At 35.9% G+C, this 24,007-nt stretch overlaps 2 protein-coding genes across 2 annotated transcripts in view; one reads left to right on the top strand and one right to left on the bottom strand.

Moving 5' to 3' along the window:
• The window catches only part of LOC126698148 (SWI/SNF complex subunit SWI3C), an 88,379-nt gene that overhangs the window by 15,146 nt on the left and 49,226 nt on the right, over window positions 1-24,007 (bottom strand). The window lies entirely within an intron of this gene.
• Window positions 251-4,645, top strand: LOC126698153 (uncharacterized). Its single transcript, XM_050395171.1, has 9 exons — window positions 251-323; window positions 574-657; window positions 1,572-1,640; window positions 2,830-2,952; window positions 3,032-3,181; window positions 3,289-3,595; window positions 3,807-3,901; window positions 4,006-4,073; window positions 4,497-4,645. The coding sequence occupies exons 1-6, from the start codon at window positions 261-263 to the stop codon at window positions 3,427-3,429; spliced, it is 630 nt and encodes a 209-aa protein (XP_050251128.1). The 5' UTR covers window positions 251-260; the 3' UTR covers window positions 3,430-3,595; window positions 3,807-3,901; window positions 4,006-4,073; window positions 4,497-4,645.

A 24,007-nucleotide genomic window follows, 5' to 3' on the forward strand; every position in this document is an offset into this window, starting at 1 on the left:
TTGGGATTGACACTCTACAGCTAGATATTGATGTACTGGACTAGCCTCCCCCTCATTAGCACCTCACCCCCACGAGGTAGACAGCAACACACTAGAAGAGCACCCACTTATGGGACAAGTGGACACAAAGGCAACTCTATGGTATGATAACATTAATTACAATGTAATGATATATTTTGCAATTCACTTTATTCTTATCATTACACCGAATATTGATTGTATGCATCTAATGTTTTTGTAGCAAGTTGATGAGCCTGAGGATGATGCCCCACAACCTCCTCCCCTGCCCAAACATTACACGAGGGTTAAAACATGCAAAATTGGTTAGTCTACCATTTATTATCATTTTACGCCAAATAGGTGATAACGATGTATGTTGTTAATTGAAAAATTTTTACGCATTCTTTAGCAATAAATTCATTCTATTCATATTTCATTATTGTTGACATAAAAAGGATATGCCTTACTCTGCATAATTTCTGATATTTTTAAGTTAATCATCTGTGGTTCACTTATGTAGTTTGAGATAGATTTTACCTTTTCGAACTATGAAGAGCTGCGTTTTGTTTGCAGGTGATTGACATGGAATATGAGCTTCGTGCACTATGGGCTCAAATTTTGGAGAAATCTTCATTTTCGGTTAACCTTGAAAAAGAGGTTTGTTAACTATCTTGTTTATGGCATGGTAATAGGATCTAATAGCCTCTTGAGGTTGTTAAAAGTTTGTGATGCTTTATTTGATTCATATATTATTACATCATTATTTTCAATTAGTTGTACTCTAAGTTAGAAATCTTTAAGATGGTAATGTTGAGGAAAATATTTACAGATAACTAAAATCAAGAACTCAGACCTTTTCAGGATTATTTTGGGTTCAAATTATGTCTTAATTGTAAGCTACTAACTATGATTGGCAGAAGATGCATCCTTAGCTTGGCTGATTGTTTTAAAACGATTTCTGACTTACTCTAACTAATGCTATGTGCTTGGCAAAAGTCTTGTCTCTTTTTGTCACATAAGTGCTTCCTAGCTATCTGGCAAGGGAGTCAATTTGAAGAATCATACTGCTGCGAAGATGGCGTTGATCTTGATCTTGGAAGAAAGTTTTGAGGATTTGATGGAAAGTATTTAATTAATATACCAGGTTGATTTACTAATAGTGTGACATAGTTTAATATGAAGAGAAGTTTCCTGTTCTAGGAAGATGAGAATTTCATAATTCTATTGTTTTTAGCAACTATTCAGTTTACTTTTATTATTATTATTATTAACTTAACTATGCCCAAGTCTTTAAATCTGTATTGTTTATATACAATCTTGATTGACAAATAGCTCTATATGTGATAATTTCGTTGTTTGGATTAAATTGTAAGGCAAGGTAACATGTCCACTCTCAGCACCTTGATGCACCTTTGTGTGTGTGTGTACACATTATATGCCCATATCATACAAGCACAGTCCTCTTTGTAAGAAAAAAAAAAAAAAAAAAAAAAGCATTTTTTTGAAGTTGAGGAATTAGTATGTTCAACTTAAGATATCTGCCCGATTGTAAAAGCTTCTTTGCTCAGCAGGAAACAAGTTCATTGCTACCAGTGGAAATGGTTGAACATCTTAGGAAGGGAATTGGATCTACAGGACAGGTTTTATATATAATTATTTTATATTAATTTATTTTGGGTTAGAGAGAAGAGTATGTTAACATGGACTTCACCCAGGCTTCTTCGGGCCTGGCATCCTAACATGTAAATATATATAAACACAGTTTTTTTAATAAATAATTTAAAATGTGTACATTTTTAGACCCCTTAACACAAATTGTTTAACCTAGTTATTTAGCTAAGTAATTACTTAGATAAATTATTCAGTTCTAGGTTAATACAATAAAATCATATCACGTAAATAATACGGAAATATAAAAAACACAACGATATGATAACCTAGGAAAACCTAACCGGTAAAAAACCTAGGAAAAATTTAACCTAGCTATCCTCAAAGTAAAACAAATCCACTATGAAAGAATTGAAGTTTGTACAATAGAATTTAGACCATTGACATTCTATTGCTACTTCGAGTAGAAAACTTACTACCACGATCACGTGACAGTTCCAAGTCTACAAATTACTTCTTTCTTTGATCTACTGCAACCACAAGTTCTCTTACTTGTGATTTTGAGACTCCACTCAAAGGTTTTGGATCTTCTTTAAAGTTCTCTATGCAGCAACTAAAACCACCATCAAGTTCTTGATGCAAATCTTGATCTTGATAGCTCTATTTGTGTGTATAAAGATAAACACCTCTTAGATCTCACAAAAGATTCAACATACAACTCAACAAAGACCTTAGAGAACTTTTAGGTACAAACCCTAGGTCTACAAAAAAAATGTACTTAAGGTTTCCTTTATATACTAGGAAAAGTATATTTGAAACGCTAATCCTTAATGGGCTTGAACTGCTATTTGGGCTTAAATCAAATTCTACAAATACAATTCTTGATTAATCGAGCCTTACCTTCGATTGATCGAGCTTTGCAATTTTGCACAATAAGTTTCTGCATTCACCTCGATTCAAATTATAACAAATAAACTTTGAGCAAATCTAAACCTAGACTCATTATTTTGATCATGGTTTGCCAACATATACAAAGTGAAGTTCTAATACATTTAATTCCTAAAGTCTTAGAACCTAACAAAATGTATAATTTATAATTTTTTCTTATTTTCATCTTTCAAAGATTTGTTTGTGAGGCGGGCTCTGTTCTGCAGGCATGTCTAACTCTTCTTAGTAGAAGGGCTCTGCATAGGGCTACACTAAAATCTTGTCTAAATGCAGATGGTGCATGTTGAAGATATTGGTACCAGGAAAGCCACTTACATGGAAATCCCAAATCAACTCTCAGAAAACTTGAGATCTGCACTTAAATCTATGGGAATTGCTAAATTGTATAGTCACCAGGTACTGATGTTTCCTATACTTCGCTCCTTTCGATAGCAATATTTTCTTAATGTTTTTCCATTTCTTTTAATATCCATAGGCAGTGTCTATTCAAGCCTCCCTTGCTGGGAAGAATGTTGTTGTGGCAACAATGACATCCAGTGGGAAATCTCTTTGCTATAATCTGCCAGTTCTTGAAGTCTTGTCGCAGAATTTGTTTTCATGTGCTTTGTATTTATTTCCAACAAAGGTTTGTTGCAATATGTAAATGTCTAACTTCTACATGCTTTGGAATAACTCATCATGGATTTTGATATTTGGTAGTAATTATATGAAGAAAATATTTCATTTGTGCAGGCCTTAGCTCAAGATCAACTTAGAGCTTTGTTAGATATGACAAAAGGAATTGATGCTAGCTTAAATATTGGTATATATGATGGTGACACTTCTCAGAAGGGGAGGACATGGCTACGTGATAATGCTAGACTGGTAATTTAGCAAGTTCTGGTTGGCTCATACGGGGCAGTTTTCTTAGGCTGGCTGGGACACCTAAATTTCTAGGACTCTTGTCTACTTGCATGCAATTGATCACAAATCCAGACATGTTACACATATCAATCTTGCCACACCATGAAAGATTTAGACGGATTTTATCAAATCTTAGGTATTGTATTTGGGCAACAACCTCTCTTTCTATCACCAAGTGACTAATCTTTTCTCTTACTCCTTTTTAACCAATGTATTTATTTAAGATGTGTTAAGTCATAAGTGGTTATTTTGAGAATTTTGTGCATTTTGTTTTTGTGTACTTCTTGCCTTTTTTATTCCCCCTAGTAAGCACATTCTTTGATTCATTTTATATTCCTATTAATTAGGTTTGTGATCATTGATGAAGCCCATGCTTAAGAGGGCGCATTTGGATGTCACACTGCTCTTGTAATAAGGAGACTTCGTCGACTCTGTTCGCATGGTAATTTTTTCAGTACAGTCTACAAATGTTTAAGAATATCCTTTGCATTTTAAAATTTTCTGTTGCTATGGAGATATCATTCAGTGGTTTGCTTCCTTGTGCAGTATATGGAAGTGATCCTTCTTTTGTATTTTGTACTGCAACTTCTGCAAATCCGCTTGAGCATTGTATGGTAAAGATTTCTTGAATTTAAATACATACTTTGCATTTTTTTTATGTTAGGAAAATTTAGATTTTCCTGGTGTTATTTATTTTCAAAAACCGCCATTATGTACCTCTTCTAGGTTTGTTTCCCCCACCTGCCCCCACAAGAATCTTAGGCTGATAGGAATTATGTTAGTCACCACATCTGTAATATTTTTAGAAATATACACTGGCTTGGATTTTGTAATATTGTTGTTGTTGTTGTTGTTGTTGTTGTTGGAATGTTCTTCTTGAGGACTCTTCATAATTGTTTCTATCTTAATTAATACATTGTTAAAGCATTTTAGCCAAGATTGCAAAATTTGTAAATATGGTAGATTTTTCTGTACCCTATAATGAACATTTGTGTGGAATCAATATTTCAGTGCCTAATGTTTATTTACTTTTGCAGTCCACTTTTTAACGTTTCGTGCCTCTTTGTGGAAATGGTTCAGCATGGACTTCGTTGCATTTCTTTTTGTAAATCGCGTAAACTTTGTGAAGTTGTTCTAAGCTATACGTATTTGTAAGGATTTACAATCATTAATTATTATTATTATTTTTCAGAAGCTATAATAAGTGATAATTTGATATTCTTGCCATTTTTCATAACTTTGTTTGTGGTATTTGATAATTATTTGCTCGACTGCTCGGCAGCTCCTTGACAAACATGGGCTTCAATAGAGGAATGTAGTATCTAAGCTAAATACTATTTTGACCACCCCCCCCCCCCCCCAAAAAAACCCAAAAAAAAAAAAATTCCCTGAGCAAGTGGAATCTTCATTTATCATGGTCTTTGATTAATTTTCTTATTCCCACCAATGGCAAATGAACAAAGTTGTATGAGCTCAGTCACATAATCTGACCAATAAAGGCCCTTCATAAACCACTTGTTCACCTCTCCAATTGATTGGCTAGGTTAAATTTATACTCAATGTAGCTAGCTACCAAGTCAAAATTTGCATGTTCAGCTTGTCTTGAGAGGAATAGCAGAGTGAAAATCGTTGGTTTATGGGCTAAAATGCTATATGATACTCTGAAAATGTGAGCCTCTTCAGCTAAAAAAAAAGGCAATAGAACCGATGTCAATTACCCTACACAAGGCTCCTCCATTTATATTCGTGTCTATTTGGGAACAGTTTATCTAGGTTTTTCGCCAAAAAAAATTTTATGAAGGTGGCCTAAAGTATACTTTGTACTTAGAAAAAATGGGAAAAAAATGAAGTTTTAAAAAGTTGTATATAAAAGTTAAAATTTAAAAACTGAAGCTTAAAACTGATGTCAAACTCATGTACACAAAGCAAGCCATGTTTGCAATCTAAATGAGCATGATGGGGGTGTAAAAGCAATTTCTTAGTGTTCTCTAGTTTTAGGAACATTAATTGTTAGGCCCTCGATCCTTGAGAGGGGTGATTACATGTGTGGCACCTTCCATCCATGCCAACCATAGAGAAACTCATGGACATGAAGGAAGGAAGCATATCATGGGCTGAGCAACATTCATTAAGGAAACAGAAGACTGTGTTGCTTCACTCATTGTGGTGCATGCATACTCATGTTTGACTTTAGAGGCAATGGGTTTGTTGCCTTGCAAAGGTAATGAATTTGTGGTCATGGTTTGGTAGAGTATAAGCTATGCGTGTGTTGTGCCAGTGTGATCTGATTGAAGCACCTTAAACTCTATGCAGGTTTATTTGAATCCCATGATTCGTGATGCATATGGGCGCAAGATGTCTAAGTCCTTGGGAAATGTCATTGATCCGCTTGAAGTAATAAATGGGATATCCTTGGAAGGTCTTCATAAGAGGCTAAAGGAGGGTAACTTAGATCCCAAGGAACTGACTGTTGCGAAAGAGGGACAAGTGAAAGACTTTCCTAATGGTATTCCTAAATGTGGTGCAGATGCTCTCTGCTTCGCACTTATATCTTACACAACTCAGTTTCATTTCTTTATTCGGATTTCTATCACTCATTTGGTTATTTCCATTAATTGAATTACTAATATGTGTAATCATTTTGTCTCAGTCTGATCAAATAAATCTAGATATTCAAAGAGTGATAGGGTATTATCAGTGGTGTAATAAATTGTGGAATGTTGTACAATTTTCTATGAGCAAGGTTAGGGATGATTATGTTCTGCCCATAAATGTAAATCCAGATGACTTGCCATTTAGCTGTCAATGGATACTCAAAGTATTAAACAGAGCTATATTCAAAACTATTACGGCTTTTGGAGTCGTATAAATTCTCAGATGCAACAAGTACTGTGTATTCATGGTGGAAATACCAACTGTGTGGTGTTATTATTGAAGCAATTAAGCCTTTCTTTGCTGGGAGTGATCCAAAGTTTGAGACTAACAGGAGTTTTGCTCAAGACACACTTTGGTTATGTGTTGACAATGGGCTACGACTGCTTCATCCTTTTATGCAGTATGTTATGGAAGAATTATGACAACGCCTTCCTTCATCAAGGGACCAGACAAACAAGAGAGCTCTTGGAGCTTTGATTTTGATTGTTCCCTTCCCAGTCGATGTGGGATTAGCTTTGCACGAATTTTACATTAAAAACTTTCTTTACAGGGCACCTAAAACCCTACAAGTGCATGCATACTCGAAGTATGTATGGGCGCAAGCACCCATGACGAGTGGTTTTCTCGTGGGAAGTACGCCACAGCTTGGAGTGGACCGGGCGAAGGGTGAAAGTGGAGTTGCTACCTAGATTAGGTCGAGGAACCATATGTATAGTGTAAGTTCTATGGCTGGTGTACCCCCTTTAGATAACATGTCGACATGCCGATTCCTTCTCGTGAAGATGGGATACGCGGTACTCAATCTCCCTAAAAGCAGTCTTAGGCTAAAACCAAAGTGAGCTTGGGAGTACGCAATGCCTCTTAAAAAGAAGCGAAGGAGTCGCCACCTAGTTATTACACTCAAACGAAGTTTGGTTATAAATTTGGTTGTAGTTAATGACTACAACTCACATTAAAAAAATTAACATAATTCCATATTTTGTTTTACTAATCACTAATTGCACGTTCTAGCTGTCCTTAACACGCATGATAATTTTCTTGTCAATCAAATGTTATTTACAATTCGATCTATAAATTTATTTTTTATGTATAATTTTAGACTACAAAAATTTGAAATTTAAACATTTAATTGATAACATAGTCTTTACTATATTTATTTTTTCTTTTCCCTCTATTCTTGTATGATTTGTTTTGTTTTGTTTACTCACAAATTAAAATAAATAAAATAAAGGGGGTATCAAAATTAATATAAAGCATTTTTTCCCGTATGACATTCAACTTATAAAATCTATTTTGTTTTACAAATTTTCTCAAAAATATTTTACTTAATGTGCTACCCTCTTTCTATGTACAGCTGTCTTCCTAGTGTTTTATTTTTATTTTCGAAAACATCTACCCCACCATAAATGGCACTAAGCAACCAAAAAAAAAAAAAAAAAAGCATTAGCTAAGAAAAAAAGCTCATATGTACCAAAATAAAATTAAAAAACAAGATTTTAAAAAGAAAAATAAAATCAGTAGAACTCGAGCCTTTGAAACTCGAGTTCTACAAAGCGAGTTTTAAAAACTCGAGATAGTACTCAAGGACTGTAACCCACAAAGCGAGTTTTAAAAACTCGAGATAGTACTCAAGGACTGTAACATTGGGGTTTCAAGTAGAGAGCAGGCAAAGAGCATGCCCTGTAATTTGAGGAAAAACACTCAGTGGAACTCAAGTGTATGAAACTCGAGTTCCTTAAAAGCGAGTTTTACAAACTCGAGATCTATAGCATTTCCTACTTTTGGAAAAAATACTCAGTGGAACTCGAGTCTATGAAACTCGAGTTTCACTGGGTATTTTTTTTTTTTTTGGGACATGCAGGCAAACCAGAAACAGAAGTGTATGCATGCATCTGCTGAAAAGCTAAGAATGTAAACCACAAACACTCATTGAGAGGTAGAGAAGCTGAGAATGTAAATGCACTTAAATTACATCAAAAGGCATTCTCAATAGGCACTAAACTATAGAAACTGTTACACTCTCTGCATAAACATAGCTTTACAATGTAAATGCACTTAAATTACAGCAAAAGGCATTCTCAATATATCAACATTATAAACATGTCCAACCACGTTTAATTTGCAGCTCTAATCGTACTACTCAAATCACAAACTTCAAACAGGTACATTGGATAGAGAATTACGAGTACATTCAGTAAAAACCAAAAAGTTAATTGTGCCAATACAACGTAGTCAATTTTCCTAAAATCAATGGTCAACACAACAAAAACGTCGTCTAGGGAAGCATGCTTGAAAAACGTAGACTAATCATGTTAGGAGACAAGATAGTAAACATAGATTGAACAACAATTATTTAATTGATCCAGAAATTTTTGCCATCTTTCACCTACCTAGTTTGAAACATTACCACTTGTGGAAGTGCCACGAGACTGCAGACATTTTCTATAGTTATGCCCGAAAGCATGACATAGTCCACATGTCTACTTAGGTTGACTCTCTATCAAATCTATGTCCTTCCCAGTTCTTGATCCTTATTCTTCACTCTATCCATCTCATTCTTTATTCTTGACTTCACTGGTCGACCTTTGGCCCGCAACAATGCTGGATTAGGCAATCACTTTGGCCCCATGGGATCTCTCCATAATGACTCTAACTTAGGAACCGCAAATGCATGTGAATAAGTGTTAAGGGCATACTCCAAACTATAACATGGGTGAATACATGTGGTCAAATCAATGTTTAGCACATCACATACTCTAATTTCATGTGAACAAGGGATCTTAATGTTTTGCCATTTCCCACAACTACATGTTCTTTCTAGTAACCGAACTTCATAATTGTGGTTTCCTCCTCCAGTGCTATATATGTTGCGTGAAGTAACTACTTGATTTATTCTATGTTCATTGTTAAATGCCTTGACATAGTGTTTCTCAGATTTACGCCTATTTTCCAAATACGTGGACATGGCATATGTACTCCATCTCTTACCCTCCAACAAATCATGAGTAATTTCTTTGTGCCGATCGTGGAAATATGCAACAAGTTTGGACCAAGTGAACTCAATCATTGCAGCAATAGGAAGGCCCCGTGCACCATTCAGTACACTATTGAAGCACTCTGATATATTAGTTGTCATTGCCCCAAAACGTCTCCCACCATCATGTGACTGGGTCCACATATCCATAGACTCACTCATTAGGTATGTGTTTGGAAGAAAATCTTTTTCCTTGCCATCCTTTCCCGTCACCTTCTTCTTCTTCCTAATGGCCTCAATTTCCACCTGCTTAATGGACTCCATTATGTTATCAAATTTAACTGCCTGAGTAGCATATCCCACTTTCAACGCCATTGACTTTAAAGTCGAGTTCTGAAAATGTGTGTTGAAATTGCTAGCAACATGTCGAATGCAATATCTATGAAATACTCATGTTCTTCCATCTCTATCTCTAGGCCAGGCTGCAATGGCGTTTTTGATACCAAGATGTTGGTCAGAAATTATGCAAATGCCTTCATCAGGTATCACATCGCCAATTGTATCTCTAAGGCATTGTAAAAACCACCTTCAACTGGACCCTGACACACAATCCACAACTGCTAGGTTCTAAAGACTTAGGTATTTATGTATTTAGAACTCTAATATGTATTGTTGGCAAACCATGATCAAAACAATGTGTTTAGAAGTGTTTTAGTCTTACTTAAAGTTGTGCATTTATGTAAAGTTGGATTCGAGCTAATGCAAAAAAGTTTTATGCATTTTGACCTGGCTCAATCGATCGAAGCTTAGGCTCGATCGATCAAAGCTTAGGCTCGATCGATCAAAGCTCGGGCAAAATGTTTTTTTTTACAGATTTTCTAACTCAACCCTAGTTGTTTTAAAACGTTTTAGAGTTTTCTAATTTGTCCTAAATATAAAAGGCAAACCCTAGAGGAGTTAGAGGAGCTTTCCTTTACACAAACTTAGGGTTTTCAAGGAGAAGATTTATCTACACCTTGATGATCAACTCGGTTGCTGCCATTGAAGCTTAAAGAAAACACAAGCGGGTGTGCTTGTATCTAGTGGTGAATCCAAGAAAGAAGGAGTCCGTGGATTTGGAGTTTGCACGTGGTCGTGTCAGTAAGTTCTACTGGTTGGTAGCAATAAGAAGTCGAGCGTGGGAGCTTGTAAGTCTTATTGTATGAATTTCGATTCTTTCAAGATAGTGGATTCAAGTTTACCTTGAGGATAGCTGGGTCAAATCCTCCCCAGGTTTTTACCAGTTTGGTTTCCTGAGTGATCATATCTTGTGTTATTTATCTTTCCGCTGCTTTGCATGATATGATCTTTGTGATTGTGATAACCTAGATTTATTAAATTGGACTAAGTAACAACTTGGCTAATTACTTAGGTTAAATCAATAGTGTTTTAAGGGGTCTAAAAACTAACAAGTGGTATCAAAGCGGATTGCTCTTTTGTTGTTAATCTTTTGATCACTGAGCTGATCCTTGACCCCTATTGTCATCGAAAATGGACACTCTCTAGTTATTCCTCCTCACTTTGATGGGAATAATTATGCTTATTGAAAAGTAAGGATGAAAGCATTCCTAAAATCTATTGATGAGAGAGTGTGGAACTCCGTTGAATACGGATGGGAGAAGCCTACTACTCCTGTTAGTGAGTGGGAAACTTCTCAAAAAGAAGCAGCTGCGTTTAATAGCAAGGCTATGAATGCTATCTTTAATGCTGTTTCTATAGAGGAATTTAAGAGAATCTCTAATGTTGAGGTTGCTTATACTGCTTGGAATATCCTCCAAACTATGCATGAAGGCACAAAGGCTGTCAAAATCAATAAATTGCAGCAATTGACTTCTAAATTTGAAAGCATTAGGATGTCTGATGATGAATCTTTTGATGAATTCTATGCTAAATTGAATGACATTGTTAATTCTGTTTTTAACTTGGGTGAAATCTATGATCAACCTAAAATTATTAGGAAGATTCTTAGATCTTTAATTGAAGACTTTAGACCCAAGGTGACTGCCATTACTGAAAGCGAGGATGTGGACTCCATCCTTGTTGATGAACTTGTAGGATCTTTTCAATCTTATGAGTTGGATCTACCCAAAACTACCAAATCCAAATCAATGGCTCTTAAGTCAGTTGATGATGTTGAAAGCGGTGGATTTGATGATGAGCTCTCTGCTACAGAGATTGCTTATCTTGCCAAGAATTTCAGAAACTTTCTCAGGAATAGTAACAGAAAGGCAAGAGGCATGAACACTGCTGAACCTAGAAACTTTAGGAAGCATGATCCCACTAAGGTTAACAATAATGATAAACCTAGAGAAAAAGTAGGTCAATCTTCTAATAATTCTTTGGGTTCTCAGTGTTTTGGATGTCAAGGGTATGGTCACATGAAATCTAAATGTCCTACCTATTTGAAGTCTAAGGGTAAGGCTATGGCTGTAACCCTTAGTGATGGCGAAGTTTCAGATAATAAGTCTAATTATGATGAGGATGGAAACTTCATTGCTTTCACTGCTACTGCTGTAGTCAATGAGAGCATATATGTTGAAGAGAACCCTTCTGATAAGGAACTCTCTGAGGATGCAGATCTTCAAGAGGCCTATAATAAACTTTGCAAAGTTGTTGTAAAGGATGCTATGAATGTTGAACTTGACCTGAAGAAAATTGAATCTCTTGAGTTTAATAAGAAGAATTTGCTTGTAAAACTATTTGATGCTACTGAACTTTTGAACAATGTGAAAACTGAAAATATGCTTTTGCTTGATAAAGTTAAATCTTTGGAACTTGATTTATCGGTTGCTAGATCTGCTAGTTCTAAACTTGATCAAATGTTGAGTGTTCAATAGTCTCCTTCTGACAAATCCGGTTTAGGTTATGTTGAAAGCATCTCTGTGTCTGCTCCCCATTCCACAAACTTTGTCCCTTCATCTTCTTCTGAACCTTCTGTGAGTGAGATAGTGAGTGAAACTGTCAAACCCCCTGTGAGTGAGGTTGTCAAACCCATAGAAGTTTCATCATCTAGGAAGATTAGGGTTGATCTGAATTAGTCTAAGTCTAAGAAGCCTACCCTATCTAAGGACAAGACACATGATAAGCCTGCATGGGTTTGTCACTTTTGTGGAAAGTCTGGACACATACGTCCTAACTGTTACAAGCTGCAAGCTGCAAAGAGAGCAAACAAACCAAAAGTATTTGTGCCTCAAGCACAATATCCTATGGTACTTATTGGTGAATTGGTAAAGGTTTTAAATCTTTATTCCAATCCTGGAGTTGGTAATCATTCCCATGTGAATAAGAACTCCAATGCTCATGGTGCATCTAAAAGGTTTTGGATGTAAAAGACTCGAACTAACTAAGTCTTTCTGACATGGTCCTTGTGCTTCATTGCTCTACCCTTTGTGACATTTGTTCTTTGGTTTTGTTTTTTGTTTTCTAGGATTTGCATTACATAACATTCATGCATTTCATTCTAAGTGTTTTTTTTTTTAATAATAATAAATAAATAAATAAATAAAAAAGGAAGCAAATTGTGTTTTGTACTATTCTTCTTGGTTTTTGAAGAACAAAGTTGGTCAATTTATTTTCACATAACTTGTCATTTGTACCTTATTTAGCTTTGATGAGCTTACTTATTGCACTTTACTAGTTGAAGCTTTGTAGTGCATGTTATGTGGGAAAGATGTTTATGGTTTTTTATTACTCTGTCTTAATCTTGAAGTCACGTGTTTTTGACTGTCGGACTTAAACTTTTAGAGAAATGCATAAATAACCATCTCACCACTGTTCACTAGCCAATCATGAACACCTTAGTGCATATCATAAGATTTTGTGCTCGAAAAAGTGTAGCACATGCACGAAAAGAACATAAGGTGAAGTTTCGGTTTAAATTGCTTAATACTTAAAATTGGTGTGTATATTATGAGGCATAAATTGGTGTATATTGTGAACTATTAGGCTTGATGCCAAAATCACATGACTTAAAATTGGTGTGTATATTATGAGGCATAAATTCAAGAAATTTACATGATTGCAAGTTTATGATCTAGGAGATGTGGGAGTTATATGATGTAACTCTTTAGGTGATAGTCTCTTTTAAATTCTTTGTGATGAATTTTGTAGACTTTGTGATTGATTGCTATTCACATATCACCTCACATGTATCTCAAGCTTTTGCTAGTTGCACACACTATACGAGTTACTTTTTGCTAAACTTTGTACATGTTATTGTATGTGTTTATGGTCTGACCAACCAAGTTTTTGCAAATACTTTGAATTTTGTGCAAAATTAATTTATTGCTTGAAAATTTATGGAGAATGCAAGAAATTTTATTTTTGGGAAATTCGGGCTTAAAATTCTTGTTTTTGAAAGTCACATCATCACATACTCATGCATTTTGTTCTTAAATTTCAATGCTTTGAGTTGATTCTGAATTTTTTTCAAAAAACTGTGTTTTTCCTCAAATTTAGTGAGCCTCTGTCCATTTCAATCGATCCATTCTATTTTTCGATCAATCGAAATTGTTTAAATATGTTTGAGAGAGCCTCTGACTGATTCAATCGATCAAAACTGATTTTCGATTGATCAAACTTTTTTTAAAAATTTTTGTTAAAGTCCCTATCTGTTTCGATCGATCGAGGCTGTTTTTCGATCAATCGAAACTCGTGAATCAAGTTTTTTTTTTTTTAAGTCAGATTGGACTGTTTCAGACTTACTTTTTCAAACTTTCCTCTCTCTCTCCGACTTGGCTAGGCTCCACTAAGGATTTTTTGTCGTTTTCCTCCGAAATTTTTGTAAGGTTTTTGTCTCCTAAGGCCGGTAAGACCCTTATACCCTTCCTTTTGCATTTATTTTCTTGTTTTCATGCATAAACTCATGCATTTTAAGGGAATTTTCGGAACTATTCATTTTTGGGATTTTTGTTAAATCAATCCTTTTTTTCTGAAATTGATCATTGGGTTTTGCTTCTATATTGTTATATTCATGATATATGTTGGTTAATTTGATCAATTTGGGGATTTGTGAAAAATTGAAAATTCTAGGGTTTGTAATTGATCCGAATTGGGGATTTTGTTCAAATTGGGTTAAATTGATGAAATTGGCTTGTTCAATTGATGTAATTGGTCATTATTTTCTGAAATCTATCTTGTAAGATGATCAATTAGTCAATATCTTTCAAATTGATCAAGTGGTTTTCCAAATTTTGGGGTTTTTGTGTTAATACCTCTATGTTCAAGCCAATTTTGTGAATTTGAACTTATTTGGACTTAATTGCACTGCATTAGGACATGCATCATGCCATTTAAATTGTTCATGCATCATATAAATTTTGTTCTATATTTTGTATGTGCTAACTTGCAGTCTACCCTTGGTATTTTTTTTGTTTTTTTTTTGTTCCTTTGCTTTGTGTTTTGGTCCATATCCTAGCACCATGCCTAGGAAAACTAGAGCCCATAGGACCCCTTCCACTTCCTCTAAGTCTCCCTCTAGGAGTGAGGTGTTTAGGAATGATAAAAGCAGAGAGGCCTTTGAGACTTTGAATAGTAAGCGTAAGATTTGGGCTGAGCGTGATATGGTTTTAGATGAGATTGATCTGGCTATTAGGGCTAACTTTGAGTCTAGAGGTTGGTTGCCTCTCTTAGAGATAGATCATCCACCCCCAACCGCCCTGATTAGAGAATTCTTCTCGAACCTCTCTTGCCACGTCTATGATTCCAACACTCTTGTTAGGACTTGGATACGAAGTGTCGAGTTCACCATTACCTCTTGGGTAGTGGCTGAGGCTCTTGGGGTTTCGGTTGTTCGGGAGTCTGACTATCACTATGATGAGTCGCCCTCCTTAGATGTTGTCATGTTATACATCACTGGGTCATCTATCTAGTGGGGTTCTGATCCTTGGATCACGTCCGCTGAGCTTACCGAGACTGCCTATCTTTTCTTAGGATAGCATGTCATTCGTTGTGGCCTATTTCTGATTTCCACACCATCCCTCTAGAGCGATGTGTGTTTTTGTATGCTTTTGTTTCTGGTGTGTCGATCAGTTTCCCTCATCTGTTCCTTCATTCTTTGAACGAGGTTCATAGGAATTCTGCCGTAGGGCATGCGCTTATTCATCCTATTTTCATTCATAGGATTTTGCTCTTTTTAGGTCTAGATGGTTTCCCGTCTAGTGAGCCTATCCATGTCGTTGCTCCCATAGGTGCCACATTTCTTAGACAGAGGGTTGCTCACATGCGAGCTGTTCCTTCACGTCCTAGGGGTCCGTCATCTAGTGTTGTTCCCCCTCCTCCCTCTTCTACAGGTGCTGATGATGCTGAGACGTCTGGTGCTGCTGCTGTTGGTACTAATGTTCCTCCACCGACTACTTCGGATGATTCAGACATTCGACGTACGTTGGATCATGTCTTGACCGTTCAAGCGGCTCATAGACAGATTTTGGTGGACGTGCTCAATGAGATCCGTGCCTTGCATGCGGAGTTGGCACAGTTTAGACCACCTCCCTTTTGATGATGGAGTTTTTTTGCCTTTTGGCATTCCGTCACAAAAAGGGGGAGTATTTGTAGAGTTTTTGTTTTCAGGGGGAGAGTATTTCTTTGGTTGGAGCTTGTGGAGTTTGGATTGTATCTAAGTGTTTCACATTGTATTTTACCTTTTTAGCTCTTGCCATGTTTTTAATGAGATATTCATGTTAGGGGGAGTGTTGTTTTTTTTGGTTCCTTAGATGTTTCTTGTTTCAAACTTTTATTGATTTATATTTATGAGTTATTCATTGATATATGTTTTTATTGTGTGTTGTTTGAAATCAAGAATTTAATTTGTTTACTTGTATTTTTTCCACACATGCGGTTATGCATTTTGTTTAGTGTTTCAGGAAATATACAAGTTGATTCAATTGAGCTGTTGTCTATACTTGCAACTGGTGGATAGTAGTCAGGATTGAATTTATTTTATGAGCATTATTTGTGTAAAGGGCTTTTATTTTGTAAACTTTGAGCTTCTAGTTGTGTTTTGTCACGGATTGCCAAAGAGGGAGTTTGTTAGGTTTTAAAAACTTAGGTATTTATGTATTTGGAACTCTAATATGTATTGTTGGCAAATCATGATCAAAACAATGTGTTTAGAAGTGTTTTATTCTTGCTCAAAGTTGTGCATTTATGTAAAGTTGGAATCAAGCTAATGCAGAAAAGTTTTATGCATTTCGGCCTGGCTCGATCGATCGAAGCTCGGGCAGAATGTTTTTTTTCTGCAAATTTTCCAACTCAACCCTAGTTGTTTTAAAATGTTTTAGGGTTTTCTAATTTGTCCTAAGTATAAAAGGCAAACCCTAGCCACATTTTAGTGTTGCTCATATTGCGGTTTGTGTAAATCTCTTGTGAGATCTAGAGGAGCTTTCCTTTACACAAACTTAGGATTTTCAAAGAGAAGATTTATCTACACCTTGATGATCAACTCGGTTGCTGCCATTGAAGCTTAAAGAAAACACAAGCAGGTGTGCTTGTATCTGGTGGTGAATCCAAGAAAGAAGGAGTCCGTGGATTCGGAGCTTGCATGTAGTCGTGTCAATAAGTTCTACTGGTTGGTAGCAATAAGAAGTCGAGCGTGGGGGCTTGTAAGTCTTATTGTATGAACTTCGATTCTTTCAAGATAGTGGATTCAAGTTTACCTTAAGGATAGCTAGGTCAAATCCTCCCTAGGTTTTTACCAGTTTGGTTTCCTGGGTGATCATATCTTGTGTTATTTATCTTTCCGCTGCTTTGCATGATATGATTTTTGTGATTGTGATAACCTAGATTTATTAAATTGGACTAGGTAACAACTTGGCTAATTACCTAGGTTAAATCGATTGTAACCAACAACTTTCCTTGATATTTACCTTACAGATGGGTCCCATCAATACTAATAACTGGCTTGCAATATTTGAATTCATCAATGCATGGACCAAAAGACCAAAACACATAATTAGGCCTCGTCAATGGGCCGGGCCGGGCCAGCCCGACCCGTTTTTACTTGGCCCATGGGTCTAATGGGCTGGGCTTAATTGGCTGTTGACTAGTCAATGGGCTGGGTCGGGCCGGGCTGGATGGAAAAACCCTAGCCCATGGCCCTATCCATGGGCAATGCCCATTTGGGCTTTAGCGGGCTGGGCCAGTGAGGTGGGTTTAATGGGCTACCCATGGGCATTTTTAATAGGTCTTCAATGGGGTTATAAAAATTTAACCAAAAAAATTATAATTATATATTATTACAAACTATCAAATTGAACAATTAAATCTACTAAAAAGATTCTATTAAAAAAAATACTAAGACATACCTCTTAAAAAGGTACTAAAATAAGATTAATTAACTTTTATTGATAAGAATAAATAAGTACATTGAATTAAATATCAACTTTTAAAGGAAATATTTGAAGAATAAAATATCAATTCTTAAAGGAAATCTATGAAGAATCAAATATCAACTCATTAAGGAAAGAATTTCTTCCAACCAACGGTAAGCCTTTTTTTTTTTTTTTTTTTAAGGAATTTCTTCTATAATTGTAACTTGTAAGGAAAGAATTGGAATTTATCAAAGGAAAGAATGACTTTCTTTCCAGAGGCACAGAGGTAGGGCAGCAATCACCTTAGTAACTTTGTTTTAAAAATCAAAGCTACTAGACTAATACCAAAATATATATTTATTATGCATATTGTATCACAATCATTCCAAGTATTTAGTAGTTAGGTGTGTGGTCTTAAAGTTTTTATAATGTCTAAAGTTCAATCCCTCATCCACCCAACCCCCAAATTATTTTGTTATAAATTTTGGGCAATGAGTTAGGCTAACGGGTCGGGTTACTAGGCTGGGCTAACGGGCCGGCCCACCGGGCGCCCATGGGTAAAGAAACCAACCCATAGCCTGTCCCATTGGGCTACTGGGCTGCCCACGGGCTTCAATATTACCGGGTTGGGCTGCCCATTAGCCTGGTGGGCTAGCGGGCTGCTGGGCCAGCCCATGGGTCATGGGCTATTTGATGACCCTTACACATAATGCAAAAATACGATGTCATCTACACTGGTAGATGTGCTATGATAAGACACCTGAGTATTCGGATCCTAATCAATATATACATGTTTGTATGCTTCTATCGCCATATACTTGTAATTAATCCAGTACTTCAGGACTTCATGTGGCATACGATAAGTAATTTGTATGTTGTGCACAGCAAGATTCGCACACAATTCTTCCATAACTATCATCTTCAATTCATCAAGGGTCTTCAACCTACAATCAATTTGGGCATAATAGCACTTTATACCTGGCCCTTCAAATAACAATCCCTTGTTCGCATTGGCATTTTTAAGCAAACCACTGTGATATAGGATTATGTCAATTACAATCATTGTGAACCTATTAGAGTCAAGTTACTATGTTAGTTAAAAAAACATTTTATCTAGTCAAACTACACAAAGTACAAATTCCAATTCATTCAAAGGGCATGAATTTTATTACACATTCGTTACACATTTCATACCCAAATCTTTTTTCCGTCATGCTAAGACTACCTATTTCATACCCAATACCAAAAAACAAAAAACAAAAAAGCCAAAATCCTTGTAAAAGTATACAACATTTTATCTAATTACATGCCCATAACATTTACATGCCCATTTAATACCCAATACAAAAAAAAAAAAAAAAAAAAAAAAAAAAAAAAGCCATTTCATTACACATTCAAAAGGCATGAATTACATACCCATTTCATTAAAATTCATTCGAAGGGCATGAAGTTCATTGGCCATTTCGTACCCAATACAATGATGAATAAATTCAAAATCCTTGTAAGATCATGATAAAGATGAGAGCCTAGAAATGATGAATAAATTTTGATAACAAAAACCATGCAAACAAATACTCAAAAAATTTGCACTAACAAAACAAAGTTCTATAATTCACAATATTGGTATCTTAACTGTTAACTATCTACCAAATAAATAATCAAACTCTTTAACCCACACCCAAAAACAAATAATACCCAACTACAATGACGATCAAATCAAAACCCTTACCTGAGATATAAATTTGTTGAGAGGGAGGAGCAGTGACAGAGAAAGGTAATGTGGTGTGAGAAGTGTGAGAGTTATGGGTGAGTGAGGCAGTGAGTTACTGAGGAGTGTGAGGCTGAGTGTTATAGGTGAGAGAGTGTTGAGTGACTTACTGATGCGTATCTGTGTTTTATAAAATTTTGCCCAGCAAAAATAAACTCAAGATCCAAGTATATTTTAATTAGATTTCGAGTCTTATAGACTCAAGATCTATGTGGCATAACCATATTTCCCAAAGAAAATCGGGTCTTAAAGACTTGGTTTTGCTTTGTAGAACTCAAGTCTTTAAGACTCAAGATCCATGTGGCATAATAGTGTCCAACTCATCAAGTACGAAGCGAGACTTTAAGCCTCGAGTTTTGTATAGAACTCGAGTTTCTAAAACTCAAGATGCTAGTTTGCTAAAACCTTTCAAACGTGTTAACTTACTATATTCTCCGCCCTTACTATGCTAGTCCCCAAATCTTAGTTTTTTCCCTTTTATTTCATCCCCAAATCCAAGTATTCCTTTTACAATTAAAACCTCTATATTATTACTTACTATTTCTGGTCTTTTTCCCACCAAACCCTAACCCTAATTCCTCAAATCCAAGCTATCCAAGCACTAACAGATTCGACAGGAATTCTAAATTTGATTTGTCTTTGTTCCCCTTTGTCCTATGTCAAGCCCCCAACACAAGTCAAACATAGATAAAAGCCTTGCCCCCTAGGCCTAGCCTCAAGTAACAACTAATAGCTAACAATTAATCACTGTAGTAGCATTTATTAAACAGAAGACGAGGGATAGAAGAGGGGTTATATTACAAAACTAACTAACCGTGCGTTCTTTTTATGAGACATACAAAGCTCAATCCCTATGTCTTTCCCTCACAAAGCCATATGGAGGGTCAAGGCTCCTTGGAGAGTTTCCTTTTTTGGGTGGACAGCAACTTTGGTGAAAATTCTTACTTGTGAGAACCTTATCAAGAGAGGTTATTCTATGGTGAATTGTTGTTGTATGTACCATTGTAGTGGGGAGACTATGGACTGCCTTTTGATTCATTGTAGTGTAGCTTTTGAGCTATTGAGTTTTACATTTAGGACGTTTGGGATTCAGTGGGTATTACCAGAGAAAATTCTTGATTTATTATGTGGGTGGCAGAGTAAGGGACCTAATATCTAGAATCTTATTCCTTTATGTTTGATGTGGACTATTTGGAGGGAAAGAAATCGACATACTTTTGAGAATGTGGAGTGCATATCAACTCAATTGCAAACATGCTTCATTAGTTATCTTTATGATTGGTCCCACAGATAGTAATTATGTTCAATCCTTCATAGAGTCAATTTATTTGTAGATATTTTTCAATCATAATTCTTTAGGCTGCTTCGTGTCTTTTTTCATGAAGTAGTCTCATTTCAATAAAATTATTATTACCTATCAAAAAAAGAAAAGAGAAGAAGAGGAATATAATGGGAAAATAGTCAAACACAATGAAAGAGAAAAGACAAAAATAAAAAATCATAAACCTATTATATCTATCAATATTAAACCTGATGATTTATGATATTAGCAAATAGCCGCTGAATTTCTCGTTCTTCATGATCTACAAATAGCTTTGCCTTTGTTGCTACAGCAGCAAGGCCAGCTTTGGCAACAACTTTAACTTTTTCTGCAGATAATAGAATCTTTGCCTCATTTTGACCCCCATGAACCATGTACTCTTGAATTCTCTTTTGAAGTTTTTTCCACATGAAATTTTAGAACAAACTTTAGCTGATAAATTTTTTGTGTGTGTGGAGGTTTTTTTTTGGGGGGGGGGGGGGGGACAAGAAAGCAAAATACTTACCTTTTTGATGGATTGAATTTGCAATTTCTCCATGACAAACACCTTCTCTGCCATGTACACTCTCTGAGTTCATCCTTCACATGTGAAAAAGAAATTTTTTAATCTGTGTACAAAACACATAACCAAACATTGACGGATAAACAATAATTTCAACAAACAAGCTTTAAAAGAGGGTTTCTTGTTAAGTAATTGTATAGAGGGAAAATTTCCAACCTATTACGAGCTGACACGTCACATTACCAAGTCCACAAAATACAGCCAATTACAAGGCACCACGTATTGCTGCTAGGTTTTGCTATCACTATTCAGAAGCCAATGGAAATTTGCCAAGTGTCATGCCAAAAACCAATCACGCATCAGCACACGTGTAAGCGATGACACAAGCAGTCCAGCACGTGTAAGAGATGACACAAGCAGTCCAGCACGTGTAAGCGATGACATAAGCGAACCAATCAGGCTGTGACATGTGTCACCAATCGGACTCCGCCACGTGTTGCTCACCCACCTTCAAACTCCTATAAATAGAAGCCTCCCTAAGACATTTAGGAGGGCCAAGATTCAGAAGTGAAAAAGCTCTGCAAGAATCAAGCCTCAAAGCCTTCAAGAACTTCAACCCCAAAATCGGAGAACATTCAAAGCAGAATCATCCAAACCGTCTGCCTAGATCCTAAAGTTTGAGGGAATCAAGCTTAAAGGTCCGAAAACATCAGCAAATCACAAATCAGTGAAGCTCTACGGATTCAAGCCTCCAAAGCCCCGAAGAACTTCCACCACAAACCTTCGAATACGAAGAACATTTGAAGAGAAATCATCCAAATCATCTTCCTAGATCTCAAAGGTCATTGGAATCAAGCTCAAAAGCCTCTAGAAACTCAAACAACCACAAATCAGTGAAGCTCCACGGATTCAAGCCTTTAAAGCCCCGAAAAACTTCCACCACAAACCTTCGAAGACGAAGAACACAAAGAACGTGAAGAACAAAGGATTTCCAACAAGCTCATAGCCAGAGATTCATTGTAATTCTATTCCAAAGATCTTCAATCCATTCTTCAGCCAAATTAAAGTATATTGGGTGTTCAAATCAAAATCACATTACTACAAATCCAATCAACAAGTCTTTTAAGGAGATCGAATCAGAGGATAACTTTTTTTGTAATTACAGAGAATTATACCACACAATCATCAATACAAAATTCGCATTTGTGAAACTATTTCACTTGTTTGATTTATTTCAAACTAGAAATTTAGTCGCTTACAGTAATAACAATAAAAATTTCCTCCATGCTTACAAAACTCTGCCAATAAAGTAGAAGCCATAATGTGCGTACAAAATCTATAAAGCACGGGTGTGTTTCCAAATTCAGATGTAGGTGTGGGTGTGAGACTCAGCAATTTTTTTAAAAATAGGGTGCGGGTGTGGCAATTAAAAAATTATTAAAAATATTTTTATTTTTATTTTCTATATATTTTTACTATTAAAATATTCTTAAAAAACACATTACTATGGCCTTGATTCACAAAACAAAGAAAGAAGAAGGCAAGAAACACAAAACAGAACACAAAACAAAAAGGAAAACACAAAAGAAACAACAAATATTCATAATAAAATTGAGGAATGATAGATGTAGGATGTTTGGGTCTCATTCAAAGCTGATTTCGGCTGTTCCGACATGATTCAAGGCCGATTTCGGCTTGTTTCGGCCATTTCGGTCCGTTTTGGTCGCTGGCCGATACAACCTAAATTGGCCTAGTTCGGTGTGAATCGGTGCAAATCCCAAAAAAAAAAAAAAAAAAAAAAAAAAAAAAAAAAGCTTAGACACGGCACCGACGCGCAGGCAGTCGCGTCGGACTCCGATGTGGCACCCTCCCAACTATGTCGGTGCTTCACAGTACAAAATGGCACGTGGGAAAAGTCCATTTTTCAAGGATAAAAATAGGAAGTGGAAATGCTACTCAACAGTTCCTAAAACTAGGACAAAAGACTGCAAACTTATATCCTCCGATAACCCAATGAGCATAAATCCAATGACAAGAAACATAGTTTGATACAATGGAATGGCAAAATTAAAGGAAACTATCAATGTTCTGTTGTAAAATTTAAGAAGGAAATACACTAACCTATTACCATGTCCAGATCCTTCTATCTGTATAATGCTTCCAGAAGCAGATAAGCCATTCTCATCAGACAATGCTGCCAAAGAAGCATGGGGCATAGGCTGCAGCAATTCTTGGTCCAACAGCAGAGGCCAAAAAGGCAACCTAGAAAAGTGTTCATCTTTTTCATGAAATTCCGACATTTTCTCTCTTCTTAAAATTCTATGAAACAAGAAGGCTTATATTCAGGATATCTAATGAAGCACCCATTCCCTGACATGTAGTTGGACAAGTACCCCAATCAAAATCATAATAGGACATAAGATGGGTGGATCTGTGGACGCCACAATGGGTTGAACCCAATTGAAGCGTTAAGACTTGAACCAAAATAGAAAATATGTTTTTGGGGTCTTAATCCTTTATTTATCCCCTTTGGTTTTTTTTTTTTTTTTTTTTTTTTTTTGTAGTAATAGTTTACTTAGGAAAGGAACAAAATTCAATGTTATGGTTCTAAGAAATAATTAAGCAAGCTAAAGAAAGAAAAGAAATAAATTAAACTCGCCGAGAAAGAGAATGTGTGAATCTATGAGAGAGATGATATTAGCAATGACTCAGAGAAACTTCAAAAGATGGCATTGAGAATTGTGAGTTGTGAAGGAATTTTTTATACACTCTGATATACAAAATGTTAGGAACCTAGTGGTTCCTAATTGGGATGGATGGGAATTGTAGGGGAATGTATGAGAATTATAGAAAAATTGACTTAATTCAAGGTAGTCACCCTCCATAGAGAAATATTAGGAGAGAGAGAGAGAGAGAGAGAGAGAGAGAGGAAATGCACTAAGCAATCAATTGGTTTATTATTCAATGAATAGAAATGTATTTG

The sequence above is a fragment of the Quercus robur genome, chromosome 9 (assembly GCF_932294415.1).
Source record: "Quercus robur chromosome 9, dhQueRobu3.1, whole genome shotgun sequence".
Lineage (NCBI taxonomy): Eukaryota > Viridiplantae > Streptophyta > Magnoliopsida > Fagales > Fagaceae > Quercus > Quercus robur.